The 21,099-nt window shown below is 42.7% G+C and overlaps 2 protein-coding genes across 3 annotated transcripts in view; one reads left to right on the top strand and one right to left on the bottom strand.

Moving 5' to 3' along the window:
* Positions 1 to 9,696: 9,696 nt before the first annotated feature.
* The window catches only part of LOC143027661 (glycine receptor subunit alpha-4-like), a 142,111-nt gene continuing 130,708 nt past the window's right edge, over positions 9,697 to 21,099 (top strand). Inside the window, exon 1 of the mRNA XM_076189070.1 lies at positions 9,697 to 11,086. The gene's annotated coding sequence lies outside the window, so the exon portion shown is untranslated. The remainder of the gene's footprint in view (positions 11,087 to 21,099) is intronic.
* LOC143027659 (facilitated trehalose transporter Tret1-2 homolog) overlaps positions 13,404 to 21,099 on the bottom strand; it is a 39,041-nt gene continuing 31,345 nt past the window's right edge. For both annotated transcript variants that reach the window (XM_076189068.1, XM_076189069.1), the window contains 4 exons: positions 19,468 to 19,686; positions 18,833 to 18,968; positions 17,953 to 18,135; positions 13,404 to 17,473 (listed from right to left, as the gene is read on the bottom strand). In XM_076189068.1, coding sequence (XP_076045183.1) covers positions 16,398 to 17,473; positions 17,953 to 18,135; positions 18,833 to 18,968; positions 19,468 to 19,686 — 1,614 coding nt within the window. In that variant the 3' untranslated portion in view covers positions 13,404 to 16,397. The remainder of the gene's footprint in view (positions 17,474 to 17,952; positions 18,136 to 18,832; positions 18,969 to 19,467; positions 19,687 to 21,099) is intronic.

Here is a 21,099-nt window from a genome sequence, read left to right as displayed (position 1 = left end):
GGGGCACCACGCTGGTCAAGTAGGGGTTGGTGAGGTGGAGGAGGGGGGGAGGAAGAAGGTGGATGTTGCTGTTGTTGGGCTCCAAATCTAGAAGAAGAATTGAATAGCGAGATGGCAGAAATCATATTGCATTGAATGTTAATTATTAGAGCTCTCTCCATTATGTGGATGGCTTCAATAATATTTTGATGCAGCCCGAAGGGATTTCTCCTTGTCTCCTAATTTTCTGTACGAGAGGATGGATAGAGGTAGGGGGGTTGCCGATTAAGTAAAGTGGCCTTGCTGCGGATGTACTGTGCCTTGCTTCATTGCTTCTGATTCAGGGCAGTGGGCGGAATACAGGGATGACCCGTCATCCACGAGGAGCTAAGATGGTAGTGGGGCGAGGGGTGGTGGATGGGAGTGGGTACTTTCCTTTTGATTTGGCTACCTCCCTTATAAGGGTGGAAAAGCCCTTAGTATATACATAGATTTATTATCTTATTCATAATGACGTTAGAAAATATGTTTTCGAACAATCGATGAGGGAACATTAATTCTTTGAAAGGGGAATGGTTAGTTGGTGTTTATTTATTTTTTTTTTGGGGGGGGGGTTGGGGAGTTTATTGGTATGATGTACTTGACATACTCCATTACGGCCTCAATGGCTTTGCCTAGAGAGTAAAAAAAATTCTTGGAGTGAAAGCTTTTTAGGTGTTGGGGTGGATGAGATTATGAGGGAAATGCTTTTGTGGGTGAGGGTCGACAGTGGACTGGAGGAGCTTGTGGGCTGTATAAGATTTTACCTTTTTTTTTTTTTTTTTTTTTTGTAAGGAAAGGTTGTAGGTGTTTGAGGTGGATGAGTAGAGGTGATGGATGGGGTTGTGGGTGTTTTGGAGGTTCGTGTACCTCGGGTGGAGAAAGGTTGAGGAGTTGAGTTCAGGGTTATAATGACACAGGTTGAGGGGAGTGTAGGGGTTTTGTGCAAACTGGAGGGTTCTTGTGTGATGTGGGTGGGCTTGCTTGGTGTGGTTGTTCAAGTGGATCTAGGTGGAAGATTGTCTGGTGGATTGTAGTGCTTCCACGTTGTGATTCCTGGTGTGACTATCCTGGGTTGTACTCGTCTTTAGACTTCTCAGAACCCGTCGCGTTGGTGTTGATAGTTGCACGAAGAAAAAATGAATGTAGTGCAAAATAGTGAGGGAGTACATTGGTTCGGCCATGTGAAGAGAAGAGCTGAAGACTACGTGTGAAGGAGAGTGATGGAGATGGAGGTACAGGGCAGACGAAGGCGAAGGAGACCAAAGCTGCGCTGGAAGGACAGACTGAGAGAGGACCTTAAAGGCCCCTACACACTGTCAGTCATGATTGCACAATATTCATGATTGCGCAAGCATATCCTGTGCGAGTGGGTGTGATTGAGTGTTTGCGCAGATGATTGAGGAATCTCCAACACGGTTTGATTTTGTAAGGTCAAGCATAGTAGTTACACCATCATGTGTGATAGTGGCAATGATTGCGCCAACAGCTCAGTCTTTCCTTTGTAACCATGGCGAGCACACAGGACCCTCAGGAATTTTGGAGAGAGTTCATCCAACTCCACAAACTACAAGAGGTAAATAATGATTGTTCAATCTTACTGATAGTGTGTGGCCCAAACACTGCTTGCACAATCTCGATGACTGTGCAATCATGATTGACAGTGTATAGGGACCTTAAGGAGAAACAGCTGGAGGAGGAGGAGATGGACCGAAATCAGTGGAAACAACTAGCGAGGAACGGCGACCACCATATGAAAATGGGAAACGTCAACAGGAAAATAAAAAAAAAAAGAGTGCAAAACAGTGAGGAATTACTCGTATGTCATAGAATAGGTATGCAATTAAACCGGTTTAATATTTGGAAAAATCTATTGCAGAACTAAAAATTTAAAATTCTACACACAAAACGTGCATAAAAATCATTATAAATTTTATTTTAAAAAATCACATAAGCGCTTTCAATTATCACAGAAAATACAATAGTTGTTTATTTCTCAGGCTATCCTGGACAGATGACATGAATTTCTGATGTATAGTCATGTATAAAGAACAAATTAGTCCCATCATCCTTCCTACGTATGCAAAAGCAACTTCCGGTACTGTGTAAATAATAAATCTTTCTATACATTAGTTGTACTGTAATGAAATTAATTTGATATGGATTAAATTTCATCGTTGTTACGGAAGGTAGGAGTTTAATAATATGAGGTAGTGAAAAACTATAGTATTTTCAGTAATTATACAAGTAAGATTAACTACTTCTGAGCCAATTTCTTAGACAATATTTTTTCCCGAATACTTCCTCTTTTCCCAAGTATTCCTCAACGAACTCTTTCCTGAAGAGGCCGACGTTGGCCAGAAACTTCTCTTTGGAGATCCGAGATCCGATCAATGGATGTTCTTCGTCGTCATAGTCGGAGTAGTCTGAAGTACCATGACAATCTTCTACTCGTTTTCTTTTTCTTGAATTACAAAAACTTTCATAGGATGGCATGTCGCTATCTCCTTTGCCGAGGACAGGACGCGCAGAGGAAAATTCACCAAATGCGTTCAGTTTTCGTCGTTTGCCTCTCGAAGACGACTTCTTGTTCCTTCTGGTTCTGCGAGGTACCACCATTTTCCTACATCGAGAGACGTAAGAATATAAGTACATTGGTAAATCTGACAACCTTCCCATCCACCTATATCTCACACAACTGTACCAAACTACTTATATTAGCAGGATAATTCCACTACAATCACTGTTATATTTCTATTTAGCAATCCAAAAATAAGACGTTGTTAAAGAGTATACTTCACCAATCTCGCATCATTGTCGTTAGTTATCTTATATTTCGTATGTTGGTTTAGTTAGTTGAGGGTATTTGTGGTATGGTTGACAGTCCCGTATTTCTGTAGGAAATTGTGGAGAGATGGTAGATGTATTGGTGTTTTGTCGGCCAGGATTTGGTGTAGTCTTTGCTGTTTGAGGCAGTAAATGACAGAATAGATAACTGTTACTTGAAGAGTTGGGGTCTGGCCTAAGCTAGAGCGAAATATTAGATCGTAATTTGTGATGATTTAGAGTTAGACTTTGGATTGGCACCGGGGAACGGGGGATGTGTCCAATTGGCGCCAAGAGTCCCGAGTTGGCGCCAAGGGTCCCGAATTGGCGTCAGAGGTCCTGAGTTGGAGCCAAAGGTCCCGAGTTGGCGCCAGGAGGTCCCGAGTTGGCGCCAGGAGGTCCCGAGTTGGCGCCAGGAGGTCCCGAGTTGGCGCCAGGAGGTCCCGAGTTGGCGCCAGGAGGTCCCGAGTTGGCGCCAGGAGGTCCCGAGTTGGCGCCAAGGATTCCGATTTGGCACGTAAAGGGACCCGAGTTGGCGCCGGTGGGCCTCGAGTTAGCTCCAGGGGTTCCAGAGTTGGCGCCGGGGGATCCCGAGTTGGCGCAAGGGGGTCCCGAGTTGATGCCAGAGGGTCCCGAGCTAGCGCCGGGGTACCCGAGTTGGCGTCAGGGAGGTCTCGAGTTGGCGTCTGGGAGGTCTCGAGTTGGCGTCTGGGAGGTCTCGAGTTGGCGTCTGGGAGGTCTCGAGTTGGCGTCAGGGAGGTCTCGAGTTGGCGTCAGGGAGGTCTCGAGTTGGCGTCAGGGAGGTCTCGAGTTGGCGTCAGGGAGGTCTTGAGTTGGCGTCAGGGAGGTCTCGAGTTGGCGTCAGGGAGGTCTCGAGTTGGCGTCAGAGAGGTCTCGAGCTGACGTCAGGGAGGTCTCGAGTTGGCGTCAGGGAGGTCTCGAGCTGACGTCAGGGAGGTCTCGAGTTGGCGTCAGGGAGGTCTCGAGTTGGCGTCAGGGAGGTCTCGAGTTGGCGTCAGGGAGGTCTCGAGTTGGCGTCAGGGAGGTCTCGAGTTGGCGTCAGGGGGGTCTCGAGTTGGCGTCAGGGAGGTCTCGAGTTGGCGTCAGGGAGGTCTCGAGTTGGCGTCAGGGAGGTCTCGAGTTGGGGTCAGGGGGGTCTCGAGTTGGGGTCAGGGAGGTCTCGAGCTGGGGTCAGGGAGGTCTCGAGCTGACGTCAGGGAGGTCTCGAGTTGGCGTTAGAGTCTCGAGCTGACGTCAGGGAGGTCTCGAGTTGGCGTCAGGGGGGTCTCGAGTTGACGTCAGAGGGGTCCCGAATTGGCGTCAGGGAGGTCTCGAGCTGACGTCAGGGAGGTCTCGAGTTGGGGTCAGGGAGGTCTCGAGCTGACGTCAGGGAGGTCTCGAGCTGACGTCAGGGAGGTCTCGAGTTGGCGTCAGGGAGGTCTCGAGTTGACGTCAGAGGGGTCCCGAGTTGGCGTCAGGGGATCCCGAATTGGTGCCGGGGCGTCCCTTGTTGGCGTCAGGGGTGTCCCGAGATGACGCCAGGGTGTCCTGAGTTGGCGCCCGTAGTCCCGAGCAGGCACCAAGGTGTCCCGAGTTGGCGCCGATGGTCCCAAGAGTTGGTACTTGTGGACAGGGGCTGAGAGAGGGGAAAGGACACAGGGTACAGGGGAAAGGGGAAAAGGAGAAAGGGGAAAGAGGAGAGGGGAGAGGAGAGGAGAGGAGAGAGGAGAAGAGAGGAAGGGAGAGGAGAGGAGAGGAGAGGAGAGGAGAAGAGAGGAGGGGAGAGGAGAGGAGGGGAGAGGAGAGGAGGGAAGGGGAGAGGAGAGGAGAGGAGAGGAGAGGAGAGAAGGGGAAAGGTTGTTCACAAATATACACACACGTAGATACGCACACATACTCGTATATACGCACACACATACATACATTCTCACATATATATGTATAAACGAACACACACGCACTCACACACATACACACGCACGTGCATATATAAACACACGCGCATGCACACAAATGTGCACATACACACACGCGCTCGCGCATATACTGTAGGAACACACATGCCCAGTTGCCCACATATATTCATACACATGCATATGTAGTCGTACACGCATGTATATACACACACGCACGTACACACACACATACACACATATACATGTATATATGCACACATACACCACGTGTCCAACACATGATACAAGACCGTGCACACGCATACATTAACACACATGTACACTCATGTACACACAAACACACTCAAAAACGCACACATATACGTACACACACATACACACAACTTCATATGTACAGTACAAACATGGTCGGTAACTATGAGGTCTGGGGTTCAGTCCCCGCCTGTGGTTGAGAAACGTCACAGCAGTACAAGCCGGTACCCCGTTCTGGTGGGCAAGGATTTTTTCTTTTTTTTTGTAAGGTCACAGAACGTGTTATATATGAGCTCTGAGCTCTCATCCGGGAGGGTAGTAGCTGTCGATCACGAGTACAACACGTAATCCATGACCATGATTACGCACGCACACACACACACACACACACACACACACACACACACACACACACACACACACACACACACACACACACACACACACACACACACACTAGCAAAACTTGAGCTACAGACATTAGAGCAAAGAAGAGAGAGAGGAGACTTGATAACTATTTATAGAATCATGAAAGGCATAGAAATTATTGATAGAGAGGATCTAATAAAATGGGATAGTAGAGATACAAGAGGACATGGAAAGAAAATCAAGACAGTTATAGAAGAGACCTGAAAAAGAACAGCTTTCCTCACAGGGTAATAGACGTTCGGAACAAGTTAGATAAGAATGTGGTGTGTGTAAAAACAATACACGATTTTAAAAACAGTCTAGATAAAACGAAATATGAAGACGGGACTCCACGAGCATAGCTCCCCTTCCCGTAAAATACAACTAGGTAAATACACACACACATACACACGTACGTACGGACACAAAAATACACGTACGCACAACAACGCACGCGCATACACATGCAAATACGTATGTAAACATACGCACACACACACGTACACACTTGTACCGAACTACGCTCACACATACATATACACACGCAAACATGGACATAAATACACATGTACACTTACACACGCATGTACACACACATACGTACGCACACTAATATAAACACTCGTGGCGCAGTTGCTAGAGTTCCCGGCAGCCACTACTGAGGTCCGGGTTCGAATCCGGCCCGGGGCTGAAATAATTTCAATATCGCTGCGCTGCGGGTTGTTACTCTAACTCTCGTGGGCGGGGAGTTGGGTGTGTGTGCGCGTGCAAGGTCACAGCATTAACCATAGATCGGTCATATACAAACTCTAAGCTCTCTTCCGGGAGGGAAATAACATGTGCTCCATATACCATGGTGAATCACATACATGTGCATACATACATATACACATGTACACACAAGTTAATCACAAAGGTTAGGTTGTTTTCCTGGTAATGAAGATAGAAGAACTGGTAAACATTCCATAACTACTACTACTACTACTACTACTACTACTACTACTACTACTACTAACTACTACTACTACTACTAACTACTACTAACTACTACTACAACTACTACTACAACTACAACTACTACTAACTACTACTACTACTACTACTACTACTACTACTACTACTACTAAATACTACTACTACAACTACTACAACTACTACAACAACTACTACAACAACTACTACAACTACTACTATAACTACTACTACTACTACTAACTACTACTACTACTACTACTAACTACTATTACTACTACTAACTACTATTAACTACTACTACTACTTCTATTGCTAACTACTACTTCTACTAACAACAACTACTACTACTACTACTAATTACTACTAATTGCGACTTAACTATTACCACTAACTACTGCTACTAACTGCAACTATTAAGTACTAATAACTACTACTACTACTACTACTACTATTACTATTACTACTACTTTTTTAAATTATATACGACCTCCATCCTCGTGGAACTGTGTGGTGGAAGCAGCAGGGTCTGTCTCCCACAGACACAGTTCATTGGCCCCTCTCCCGCCAATGACTATGGTCGACGACCCTTTTATCTATCTACTTATTTATTTAATTACTTTTAATAATGCCTAATACAAAAGTTCATTTACTATTACTACTACTACTACTACTACTACTACTACTACTACTACTATACTACTACTATAACTACTATACTATAACTACCAACAGCAACAACAACATCCTATTCATATTGGTAAGTAACTTCTCTTGCAATATCTAATACTCGATTATGATATGGTAATATGTCTTAACTTTAAAAAACTCTAAGTTAAAAAATATTTAGTAAATGTTCACCTTTCTTGTACTTGGGTCCACGAAATTCAGTTCTTCACATATCCTGTGTTCATAATGTTATGGTGAACATTTGTAAGTATTCATTGATGTCTTCTTAATCTGTCACTGTTTTGGGTCTTGAAACGTAACAACGAAGGCATAAATGATACAATTCTACACTAAATATTGGCTCAAAACTAAGAACAAGACGTCTCACTAACGCGGGTCACTAAGAAAGTGAAGGAAGAAGTCGAAAGTTAAGAACAAAGACGATCAACTCTTCGAGAAATCTTGTGATGTTGTTGTGGTCGCCGACGGTGGCGCCATCTATTGAGAGGAAATTAAACTAAATGTCGAAAAAATTGGGAAGGAGTGAGCGAAGGGGATGTGGGAGAGTTTTGTGTAATTTTGGTATATCTAAGAGAAATGTTGATGAACTTTATAATTATTTTTTCTTTCTATTTGTTACTGGCTATTCTAGTAGAGGAAAAAAATTGTAGATGACAGCTCTTTCAATAGATATCATCCATGTTTGTTTTTGTGAAAAATCAAATTATAAAAATATTCCTGAAAGACAAATTTAATGGTGGTTTAAGAAATTAAAGATAAATCAGATTTTTTTCGTCTCCTATATCATATAATTCTACACTAAATATATATATACATATATATATATATATATATATATATATATATATATACATATATATTTATATATATATACAAGCACCCGGCTGCGCCGGGCCAGGCTACGCCAGGGGGTCTTGGCCTGCGGCGCTGCTCGCGCTGCTCGCTGCTTCCTGGGGGCGCCCCGCCGCTCGTGCTGGGGGCGCCCCGCCGTTCCTCCAGGGGGCACCCCGCCGATCCTCCTGGGGGCGCCCCGCCGCTCGTGCTGGGGGCGCCCCGCCGCTCGTGCTGGGGGCGCCCCGCCGTTCCTCCTGGGGGCGCCCCGTCGATCCTCCTGGGGGCGCCCCGCCGATCCTCTGGGGGCGCCCCGCCGATCCTCTTGGGGGCGCCCCGCCGATCCTTCTGGGGGCGCCCCGCCGCTCCAGCTGGTGGGCGCCCCGCCGATCCTTCTGGGGGCGCCCCGCCGTTCCTCCTGGGGGCGCCCGGCCGATCCTCCTTGGGGCGCCCCGCCGCTCCTCCTGGGGGCAACCGGCCGATCCTCCTGGGGGAGCCCCGCCGATCCTCCTGGGGGCGCCACGCCGCTCCTCCTGGGGGCGCCCCGCCGCTCCTCCTGCTGGGGGCGCCCCGCCTCTCCCCCTGGGAGCGCCCCCGCCGATCCTCCTGGGGGCGCCCCGCCGATCCTCCTCGTAAAATTCTGGAAACATTGTACTATGCTCTGATTTCAACATCTGAAGTTGTTTACAGTTTTTCAACACTACATTTTTAATTATCTTCTTAGTGTTTATCACACATTTCCAAAAATGTCTCTGTCTTCGTTTCTTAGCAGCAAAAGACTCCGGCATCTTTACACCGCGCCACTGCCCACAGGTGTCCCCAAAGTACCATGGACCCCGCCCCCCTGGCCAAGAATATTTTTATAGATACTTAGATTTATATTTATATTTATATTATGTATATATATTACATATATATAATATATATATATACATTTATCCATAGGTACAACATCTTATCTTAGGGCGGAGCTATAGAGACGAAAAAGGGGAGATTTGAAGAGGACAATAGAGAGATGTTGATAATAATAATAATAATAATAATAATAATAATAATAATAATAATAATAATAATAATAATAATAATAATAATAATAATAATAATGATAATGATATTAATAATGATAATAATAATGATAATAATAATAATGGCAATGATAATAATAATAATAATGATGATAATAATAATAATAATAACAATGATAATAACAATAATAATGATGATGATAATAAATGATGATAATAATAATGATATTAATAATAATAAATAGTAATAACAATAATAGTAATAATAATGATAATAATAATGATAATAATAATAATGATAATAATAATGATAATAATAATAGTAGTAATAATGATAATGATGATGATGATAATAATAATAATAATAATGATAATAATAATGATAATAATAATGATAATAATAATGATAATAATAATAATAATAATAATAATGATAATAATAATAATGATAATAATAATAATAATAATAATAATAATAATAATAATAATAATAATAATAATAATAATAATAATAATAATAATAATAATAATAATAATAATAATAATAATAATAATAATAATAATAATAATAATGATAATAATAATAATAATAATAATGATAATAATAATAATAATAATAATAATAATAATAATAATAATAATAATAATAATAATAATAATAATAATAATAATAATAATAATAATAATAATAATAATAATAATAATAATAATTCTATTTGGCATTGAATCAATATACATGAAGTGCAGATAATGAAAAGAACACACAGTTCGAAATAACAATTACAATTGCCAAGGATAACACAAAAAAGCATGTAAGCTTATTTCCATTGTGTTCCCTCTAATTTTTTGCTGTGAGTCTGCGCAGAAATTTGCTTTCCCTGAAAAAGTAGGTGCGCGCCCGTGCAAGTTCCCATTTGATCATTTAAGCAAAAACGCACAATTTGTAAGTTTGTGTTACATATTACCTCAACCAAAGCAATTATTGGGTCGACGGTTGCCAAGTTACCATATTTTTAGAGAATTTATTGTAAGTTGATGTTTGGGTGGAACTTCTTTATTGAATGCATTTTAATATCATTGTATGTGCTCATTTTTTTTTCTTTATATGAGCTAGTTGTAAAACATATTCACCACCATGGTCTTGAATTACGTGTTGGACTCGTGATCGACAGTTATTAACCTTCCGGACGAGAGCTCAGAATGCGCGCGCACATGCTCACAGCTTAGAGGAAACGTTGAAGGGGAGGCGATATAAATCAAAAGTAATTACATAACATAAGAACATAAGAATAAAGGAGACTGTAAGAGACCGTAAAGCCTACACTAGGCAGTTCCATGTCCATTATCGCCTGTCATCCCCATCCATAAAGCTGTCTAACCGTTTCTTAAAATAACCGATAGTTTCAGTGCTTACTATATGGTTATTGTTTTACTAAAGGAAATTTAAGAGACGAAGAGTATAATCTAATTTATCTTTAATTTTCTTTTCAAAATCATCATTAAATTCGTCTTTCAGAAATATTTTTGTAATATAATTTTTGACATAACATGGACGACACCTATTGAGAGGGTTGCCAATTGTAATTTTTCTTATTTTTTACCTCTACTAGAATAGTCAGTATCTAATATGAAAAAATATACAAAGTCCATCAATATTTCTCCTAAATGTACCAAAATTACACAAAACTCACCCAGCATCTCCGTCTACTAAAATAGTCAGTATCTAATATGGGGAAAATATACAAAGTTCATCAACATTATCAACACATTCTCTTAAATGTACCAAAATTACACAAAACTCCCCCCCTCCCCACGCTCGCATTTAGTTCAATTTACTCTCAATAGATGGCGCCACCGTCGACGGCCACAACAACATCACAAGATTTCCTAAAGAGTTGATCATCTTTGCTCTTAACTTTCGACTTCTTCCTTCACTTTTTTAGTGACCCGCTTTGGTGTGACGTCTTGTTCTTAGTGTTGAATTAATATTTGATGTAGGATTGTGTAATATGTGTTTTCGTTGTTACTTTTCAAGACACTAAACGGTGACGGATAAAGAAGACATCAGAGAACACCTATATGTTCATCATAACATTATGAACACTGGATATGTGAAGAACTGACCATCATCGAGCAAAGAACAAAAAGGTAAACATTTACTAAATATTTTCTTTAACAAAAGAATTTTTCTAAGTTAAGACAAATCATATGATAATAGAGTATTAGATCTTGCAAGATATGTATATCAATATGAATAGGACGTTGCTGTTGTTATTATGGAATATAGTTAACCAGCACTTCTATCCTCATTGTCAAGACGACAACCACACACTAATCCAACCTCTGTGATTAAAATGTGTGCATGTGCATAGTTGTATATGTGTACGTGTGTATGTGTGCATGTATATATGTACATGTGTGTGTGTGTGTGTGTTTATGCTACTGTGCGTGTATGCTAGTGAATTTTTGCTTATGTGAATATATGTGTACTTGAATGTGTAAGTGTACATACATATTTGTGTCCGTGTGTGTGTGTGGGTATTATGTACGTATGTATATGCGTAGTTAGGTGCATGTGTACGTGTATCCATGTTTGCGTACACATGTGTACGTATGCTTATTTGTGTGTTCATATGTGTAGGGTTGATTCTACATACTGATCAAGTAGTATTGGAAGACTAGGTCAGCGTTTCCCTAACCTTTCTTACCCTAGTACCTCCTATAGTCAGGTCTAAGCAGTCTAGCACCCCTAATAACTAATATCTTGTTACTAGAAGGATAAAGGAAAGTGTGATATGGATGGATCGCTTCCCAACATTCCCAGGTTGGGAACGTTAGTTTAGTGTGTCGTGGTTGCTGTGATGGTTTCTTCGGAAGGCTCGTTTCCGGTGGATCTCTGGACACGGTTACAGCGTAGATTCTGATGTGAGAGAAGAAGGTCTCTTTGTCTAGTGTCCTGTGGTGGTTAGAGAGGGGTTTCCTAGGGAAAACTCGTTTCTCCATGTGAACAAGTTGCATAAATACGGCAAAGGAAACATGGACGTTTCGTCTATTGAAAGTCAATAGACGAAACGTCAGGAAGAAACGCTTCACTTCGGTTTCCTTTGCCATCTTTATGCAAGAGTCGTTTCTGTTAGATCTCCGGACAGACTTGTAGCAAACTTCCTGATGAGAAACGACGAGGTGTTGAGGTCCAGTGTGGTGTTGTGGTTGCAAAGTGTTCTAAGTCCATTATATTGTATTATGAATTTGTTGCATTTCAGTAGCTGTTTTTAGTGACAGCGTTTGCTATTCTTGTTCTTGTTCTGAATTAACTGCCCGGTGTATTTTGCAGGTCAAAGTGTCCTTGTTTTATAGAATCATATTTCTTTGTTAACTGAGATGCCATTTCTCTTTATAATTAGGTGATGCTAGCTACCAATCCCAGCATTCTATTTAGCTTCTTAAAGTCAGGAATACATTGCTTAGATGTTTCAAGGTCGTTGCTGATAAATATATCAAGATCCCTTTCGTTCTCCATCCTTCTTCGAATAACTTGTGGTCTTTATTGGAATTACTTTTAGTTATGTGCAGAAATGAACAATTCAATAGTCACCTTTTTTGTTTTTGTCTTGATAATGTGCGTTCTCAGGTGACGCTGGAAATTGAAGTTTGAACATAACATAAGAACATAAGGAGACTGCAAGAGGCCATAAGGCCTACACTAGTAAGCTCGTTTGTGGCGAGGATGACGTAGCGCTTTGGGCACACGCAAGGCATCTACCCAGTAGTGGTGAATCACGTGGAATCCGACGAAGAACTCTCAAAAACAAGCGAGTACTTCTTCCTCTTCCATCAATGATATGATACCTTAGGGTCCGTTTGGTTCGGTTTTCTCAAAACAAAGGCAAACATGGTTCTGGAACTATATTGTACATATACAGACTTAAATTCAAGTTTGTCTTTATCCAAGTCTAAGTTCAGTTCAACTTTACCACGCTCCAAAGGGTGGAGGTTGGGGAAAGTGGTTGGTGGAATGCATGGCGATTTGGGTCTGTGTCCCTCATCCTGGTAACTCACAAGTTTGACTTGTGAGGTTGAAAGTCGTTGTTAGCAATGTAAGATACCTCCCTGGTTACATGAGAAAATACCCTCGTCCACATCCATTAGTCGTTCTGTAGTGGGACAAGGAAAACTACAGATCGTCTGCAAACTGTGTGACTGAGCAGCCCTTTTACGGACCCGTCCCGCTCACCCCACATGGTATAAGGAGACCACACCTTTCAAATATAGGGATGGATCTCGTTCAGCTTATTAAAATCGCCTGATGCCAACTGAAAGTAATCACTGGGTCCTTTCTGGTTTTAATCCCTCAGGGCTTAAACGTCTGTCTTGTAAACTGAGTCTCCTGGCGTTAGACAGAATAAAGTAATTCAGTTAGTCTCCGGGATTGATGAAGAAGTAGGTTTGGGAAGAAAACCACACGTAAGGCATTTAACTGTATTTACATTTTAGGATGATTACAGAAATATGAAAAAATAAATCTTACTTTTTGGTCAGATAAGCCCTAATACTTGTATACACCAGATGAGATTCTCTCTCTCTCTCTCTCTTTCTCTCTTTCTCTCTCTCTCTCACTCTCTCTCTCTCTCTCTCTCTCTCTCTCTCTCTCTCTCTCTCTCCTTATTTGCTTGCTGTTGACATTAGGGCTCACGTCTCACGTAAAAGTAACTCAACAAGAACAATGAAATAATTACATGAATAATGTTTTGGCTTGCCTGGCAAACCTCACGTTTATACTATATATACATGAGATATATTTTTTGATACGGGTGACAAACTTCAAAAGAATACGTTAGATATATACAGACTCAACGAAAATCTCTTGCACACATTCTATATAGGTAGTTACATGAGCAAGTCTCCCGCCCGCAGGCCTCGTAGTATTATGTTAATGAGCATAAAATCTATATACAAAGGTTTCAATTGTGCTGCGTCAGTCAAGGTTTTGTATTTTACAAATGAGCAAGTGTAGCAACCTGTTCACACAAATCGATCACAAATCGATCACAGAGTATAGAAACACGTGTGTTCTTTCTTCGACCTTTTCCTTGAGCACCTGTTTAACCCAGTACAGGTGTTTGGCAAAGCCTCCACTTTCTCTTATCTTAACGTTCAATTGCCAATGCACATGTCTGGTGTTTCAGGTGAAGTGTTTTGACACAGTGGTCGAAAGATTTTTGAGAAGAGTTTCCTATATTCATCCCGGCATCCCTCCCTTTTCCCATGTGTTTGTGTGTTTGTGTGTGTGTGTGTGTGTGTGTGTGTGTGTGTGTGTGTGTGTGTGTGTGTGTGTGTGTGTGTGTGTGTGTGTGTGTGTGTGTGTGTGTGTGTGTGTGTGTGTGTGTGTGTGTGTGCGTATGTTCGTTCGTGTTCGTGTGGTCACAATGTACAGATTCACTGCAGCAGCAGTACAAGTGTAATATTCATAGAACAGCATTCGGATTGCCTAAGTCTACATTCGAAGTACAAAATTATCTGAATCTTCCAAAGCAGACTGGATATCACATTTGACGTTTGGTTATCACATGCAGTCGTAGTCTCGTCCCGTCTTGCATCTCTGGTATGAATAAGACTATGAAAGATAAATGAGAGCTTCGGGTATGGTATAAAAAAAAGAAAAAAAAAAAAAAAAAAAAAAAAAAACGCCAGAGCGTGTTAATACTGCTACCCGAGAACCAGAAACAAGCCCTTCGCTTGTGTTTACCCTCTGCTGCTGGTACAGCCCCGGTGGGCCGAGACTTGATCTCCGGACTGAGAGACAGTATATCTTAGAAATCTGCAAAGCCCGCTGGTGACTGTTGCCAGTTTTTTGGATGCTCTTGAGTATTGACGCCAATCGCCAGTTTTTTGTTTCTGGCACCAGGCTATTCTAATCAGCTTAGGAGGGTAATTGGGACACATTGGGGTCATGGACTCGTTACATCTCTGATCTTCTCTCCTCAGCTGAGTAAACTATTCTGGTGTCGAACAGAGGAACATAAGAGCGTGGGTTTTCCACCATTGCTGCTAAGGGGATATATATATATATATATATATATATATATATATATATATATATATATATATATATATATATATATATATATATATATATATATATATATATATATATTTGCAGAGACCACTTGGAAAATAAAAGAAATGAATACCGAACGTTTTCGTCTATTCAAAACATCGTCTATTCAAGACATCTTTGTACCCTGACGATGTCTTGAATAGACGACAACGTTCGGTATTCATTTCTTGTATTTTCCAAGTGATTCCTGCAAGTATTGTTATCACGTGTATTTAGTGATTTGTTTTGCATATATATATATATATATATATATATATATATATATATATATATATTTATATATATATATATATATATATATATATACATTTACTAAATACAATATGGCGGCCGTCATAACAAATGCTGAGACGGTAGCATTGGAAGGCTTAATAGGAATAGGATTAAAAATTAAAGCAGCGAATGGGTCAATCACGTATGGGCGAGTCGTTATTGGTAACTTTCATCGACCGGAAACCCGCGGTCTCTCAGTGGCCGGCAACGGTCCTCAGGCCCCACACGTGGATGAAAATTATGAGCGAATATCTTGTTTCGCACGAATTTCGACAACGACGACGACGACGACTACTACGGTGAAGATGATGATGATGATGATGATGAAGATGATGATAATGGTGATGATTATGATATTGATAAACGTGACGATGACCATGATGGTATGGCAGATAATGGAAGTGACTGCATTTAGAGGTCCCTCTGAGCCTCAGGGAAACTGTCCTTTGAACAATTACTGACTAGTTTAGCAGCAACCACGCCGGAACCTGGTTAGCGCGTCCGGACAGTTGACCTCCTTTGGACAAGAAATGCGACCCTAAAATGAATAAAATCGACTGGCCTTAACCAGAATGAAATTCTAAATACGTGCCAGAAGTGACCCCAAAAGAGGTTGATTGACATTTTATATAATCGGGATAGTTTTTTTGAACCTCTTTTGGACTAGAAAATAGTTTGGCGTTAACAGAAATATAATCCTTAAAACGACCGATGTGGTCCAGTAGAGATTGGAGGTTATTAGGATATATTTGATTAAATAACGTCAATGCAGTGTCAACAAGTGTGGACAAAAATAAACCTGACTATGAAGCTATTCCTTTAAGCGGACGCAACGAGATCATTCAACTCCATTCAATGCAGGGACGCTCTTGATGGATTTGGATGTAGCGTGGTACAGGGGTTCTTGAGGATGAGAACACCTGTCTGAGGGGGAAGGGAATGACACCTCTTTCAGGCTCGTGCTCGACTCCTTCCCCGAGCTTCATATGAAATGGTTGTCGCCAGAAGGAGATCCGTAAAAAGGCGTCCCCGCATTGAAGGTTTTCAGAGTACCACAAGTCTTTGGACTTAAGCTATACTTATTGTCGAGTCTCCGATCTTGTTCGTCTTAACAGCAGGTTCCTTGTTCATTCTGTTTTGGATACTCTCGAGCGACAGGCCCCGAGTCTCTGGTACTGCCGCTAGTATAAAGACACTGCCCACCACGCCGCAGGAGGCGTAGAAGAGGAAGGCTCCTCCACTGCCAGCTACCTCGACCAGGTCAGGGAAGGTCACGACGATGATGAACTGGTAAGCGCAGAAGAGGGTGTTCGTGATACCGCTGCCGATGTTGCGAATGGAGGAGGGCATGATCTCGGCCACGAGGACCCAGGACGTGGCCCCGACGCCGATGCTAAAGCACGTGATGAAGAAGAGCATCCCGCTAAGGGGTACCCAGCCGAAGTACTCGGGGAGATCGGGGTAAATCCCCTGCTCGAGGACTAGCATGTAAATGCCGATGACACCGATGCCTGCGCTCGAGAGGAGGAGGAAGGTGACGAAGAACACCTTGCGGGGGACCCTCTCGATGAGGAGCCAGTTCAAGACGCACGGAAGGGCCCTGGCGATGCCCATGTAGAAGGTGCACCAGTAAGGATCCAGCGTCGTTCCCGCCATCTGGAAGATCCTGACGGCGTAGGCGGTAATGGCGTACTGCCCCGTCAGTTCCTTGAACAGGAGGATGAGATTGAGGATGACGAGGGACTTGAGCATGTTCACTGTCTTCAAGGACTTAAGCTGAGCTTTCATCGACGTCGCGTCGTCCGAGTTCTGAACGCTGGACAGGGCGACCATGTCCTTGATCTCAGACGCGGTGCTCTTTTTGCCGTTGAGCCATTCAAGCGCCGCCTGGGCCTCTTCAAGGCGTCCCTTCTTGGCCAGCCACATGGGGGAGTCGGGGACGTTGTAGATACCGATGAACTGGATGACGAGGCAGCTGGCAAAGGCCAGGGCCAAGTGTGACGGCTCGAGAACAAGACCCAAGCTGTAGGTGATGAGGACCCCGGTCATAACTGTCGTCTCTGTTAGTGACATCAGGACGCCACGAAGACGGGAGGATGCGACCTCCACGGGGTACACCGTGATGGTGACACTAATGATGGACACTGGAAAAAAAACACATAAATGAATAAACTAGAGTTAAATAGATAAATAGATCAAAGCAAATAGTTACGGGTCTAGGCAGTAAGATATCTTGGTAACCTTTTGCTACAGAAGGGAGTTTCCCTTAGTTGAGTAAGATGTAATAATGTAAGAATAAAATATAGTTGAAGACTCGGATTCTCATTCATTGCCCTGTGTATTTAGTTGGGGTGGGGGTTCATACTATGGGAACAGATGGGGTGGGGCTGGCGTGGTTTTCTTAGAAATATGTTGGGGTGTGGGGGAGCTTTTTCATATGGTAACTCTGAGGAAGAAGGGGAGAGGTTATTTATATGATTCAATTCAATATTTATATAGTATGACAACCGCATTGATTTATTCGAAAAGCAGTGGGGCTGGTTCCAATACTAAATTCTCAAACTCGCGAAACTTGGACTAAGTGTCGAAGTCATCGGAGAGGACGTCCAGCTGAGGAACTTACTTAGGACCCCTTGGACTCCCCTGGCGACCATGAGTTGCCAGGAGGCGTGGGCGTAGGCGATGACGATCCATGTGATCCCAAGCACTGGCGCCACCGAGAGGACGCAGAGGCGAGGACCCAAGACTTCGAGGAGGAACCCGGCGGCACAGCAGGCCGGGACGCTGACCATGACGGGAACAGAAGCTACGGGATCCCGGATGGGGGAGAAGAGGAAAGGAAGAAAAAAGAAGAGAGAAATGAAATCACGTGTTTTGCAAAGTTGTTTATAAAAGGTTTTATTATTGTCATTTGTCTTCATGTTCATTGTTATACACTAGTTGATGTTTTTCGTTTGATAGAATATGATTTTATGAGCTTATGAACAACTTTTCGCTCAGTCGTTGTAGTGATTTCCCATTTCTTTCCTCTACAGAATAACTAAGAATTGATGGTTGTGTGTGTGTGTGTGTGTGTGTGTGTGTGTGTGTGTGTGTGTGTGTGTGTGTGTGTGTATTCACCTTGGTCTTTTGGATCACGTGTTGGACTCGTGATCGACAGCTATTATCCTCCCGGAAGAGAGCTCAGAGCTCGTATGACCGATCTATGGATAATGCTATGACCTTACACACACACACACACACACACACACAACTCCCCGCCCACGAGAGTCAGAGTAACGACCCGAAGCACAGCGATACCGAAATAATTTCGGCCCTGGGCAGGATTCGAACTGGGTACTGCGAGCACCATCATACTACCCAGTCCAGCACTCTACCAACTTTGCCACCGAGTCGTGTGTGTGTATGTGTGTGTACGAGTGTGTGTGCGCGCGTGTGTGCGTGTGTATTTCTCTCAGTCGCAAAAGGAACCCACCAGTAACCGCAAAACCAAAGATACTTACAGAACCATTTGGCTTCTGCCTTGGTAAGGTTCAGATGGGAGTCGACGCCGTTCCACTGGGGCACTGCCACGGCCGAATAGGCGAAGATGGTGCCAGTGCCGGCTCCTGAGGCGCAGACGACTATCACCGCCACCAGCTGATGACGTAATCACAAGTATGGTTAGACAGGTGGTGGATAATGGTGTCATATGTGTTTTATTCAGATGGTGGTGTGTGGAGTGCCAGTATTTCACAATGGTGCAAAAATGTGTGTGTGTGTATAGATGTATGTGTGTGTGTATGTATAGATGCATGTGTGTGTATGTATAGATGTATGTGCGTGTGTATGTATAGATATGTGCGTGTGTATGTATAGATGTGTGTGTATGTATAGATGTATGTGTGTGTGTGTGTGTACTTTTTATACAACATATACGTGTATATAAAAACTACAGGATATACAATTGTATCCACAACATATGTAACACTAAAACAACCCGAGTATAGACAGAAAAACAACAACCAGAGAAACGGACAGTTCCTAAGTCTTGAGAACTCTTAAGGACTTGAGGGAATGGGATGGCGTGATCCTAGCTTAGGAGTTGACGGGGGACGGGGGATTAGGAGGGGAGGCAGACTGCAGGAACGATCCTTACCTGCCTGAGGAAGGCAGACGCGTGGCATCCCTTTCGAGGAGGAAGGTCCTCCTCAGTAATGAAACTGCTTGCCTCAGACACCTGTTTGAGGGACTCTGTGGCCTTCATCGCGAACTGGCTCCCGTACTGGCTTCCGTACTGGCTCCCCAGGTCATCCGGTTGTTTGTACATGGACTTGTCTTCCTCCTCCAGATACTTCCCTTCCGGTCTCCCGTAAACCTGGACAAAGAAAATAGGTGTCAGGGCTCTGCATTGTCGTTCTTATAAGCTGATTCAGTCACAACCCTTGTAATGTTGTTTATTGTTGGGAAGAGGGGAGTGGGCACAGTTACACTAACGGAAACCCCTTGCTGGGGGAGGGGGGGAATGCAGTCATTGTCACTAAAGCCTTATTTACACGGGACAAGTTGAGAAGCAAGTCAAGCGTGCAAGTTACTTGCTACAAGTTACTTGTCGTGTGTGAAGATCTGCTTGACAAAAGATTGGGCAACCTGCCCAGTTTTCTTTGTCAAGCAGATGTTTACACACCGCAAGTAACTCGTAGCAAGTGACTTGCACGCTCGACTTGCCTCTCAACTTGCCTCGTGTAAATGAGGCTTAAGACTTGAATTAGAATCAAATAGATCGGTCAGTCAGGACTCCGCCCTCTTGATGACGTAGGTCTAAAAACCCACGTGATTGGCTACAGGAATCCCCCCAACCAATAGGCGTGTCCTTCAACTGCACGTCATAAAGGCGTGGTGGCTAAACCAATTAATCTTCTTGTAGTTTAAGTTAATGCATAAGCTAAGCTTCTTGGTAGTACAAGCAACCTTTGCCTATGGTTCTAACAAATCACCCAAGACTGTTCCCATTGGTTATACCACAGCCTAAGAGTGAAAGAGCAAGTTTTCAGCAAACGAGATCAAATAGTTGTATTAGATGTTGGACTACAGTTTTTAAAACTGATTATACTCTTGTGATTTACTTCGAAGAATATTCGTTAGTTTGATACTGAGTTCCCAAGAACAATAACAGCATAGTGTACATGCATGCAGGTGTGCACACAGGTTTAGAAGCATATACTGAGACTATGGTACTCCCTATGTATAATTGGGTCACGGACAAAAGCTCTGCAACCTTTCCTACAAGTCTCATGAAGACTGTATGTGACGAAACTCTGACAAGCAAGACGTCGTAGTAATAAATGCTTTGTTCTCACTTGTCTCTTTAGGTAAACTTATCAGCAACGGCCAATTGCATATAAGCTAAGATTTCTTTGCATACGTCAAAGGTGACTTTGGCTTAGGGTGTAGATAGTGGTGTGAAAATGAATTAATCAATGAAACGAAATTGATTGATAGAATGCTGATGAGATATGGCTGCAAGCAAAATAGACTATTCAATTTCAAGATAAAGCAAGATGAGATGGTATTCCGGCATGTTCATGCACAAATAGATTCAAGACATTTGTTGAAAGACACATAGAAAAAAATAAAGAAAAAAATTCCGTTCGGGGGGACCAGTTGTCCTACATGCGAAATGTTTTCTTTGACAAGTCACAACTTGTTTAACAATCGAAGTGTAATTACTCTCGCGTAAGTTGCATTCAAGTCAATATTTATTTGGTTTTATCATTATCATCGTCGTCAT

Source organism: Oratosquilla oratoria, chromosome 8 (genome assembly GCF_046742065.1).
Source record: "Oratosquilla oratoria isolate Oo_2021 chromosome 8, ASM4674206v1, whole genome shotgun sequence".
Lineage (NCBI taxonomy): Eukaryota > Metazoa > Arthropoda > Malacostraca > Stomatopoda > Squillidae > Oratosquilla > Oratosquilla oratoria.
This window is presented reverse-complemented; position numbering and strand designations above follow the sequence as displayed.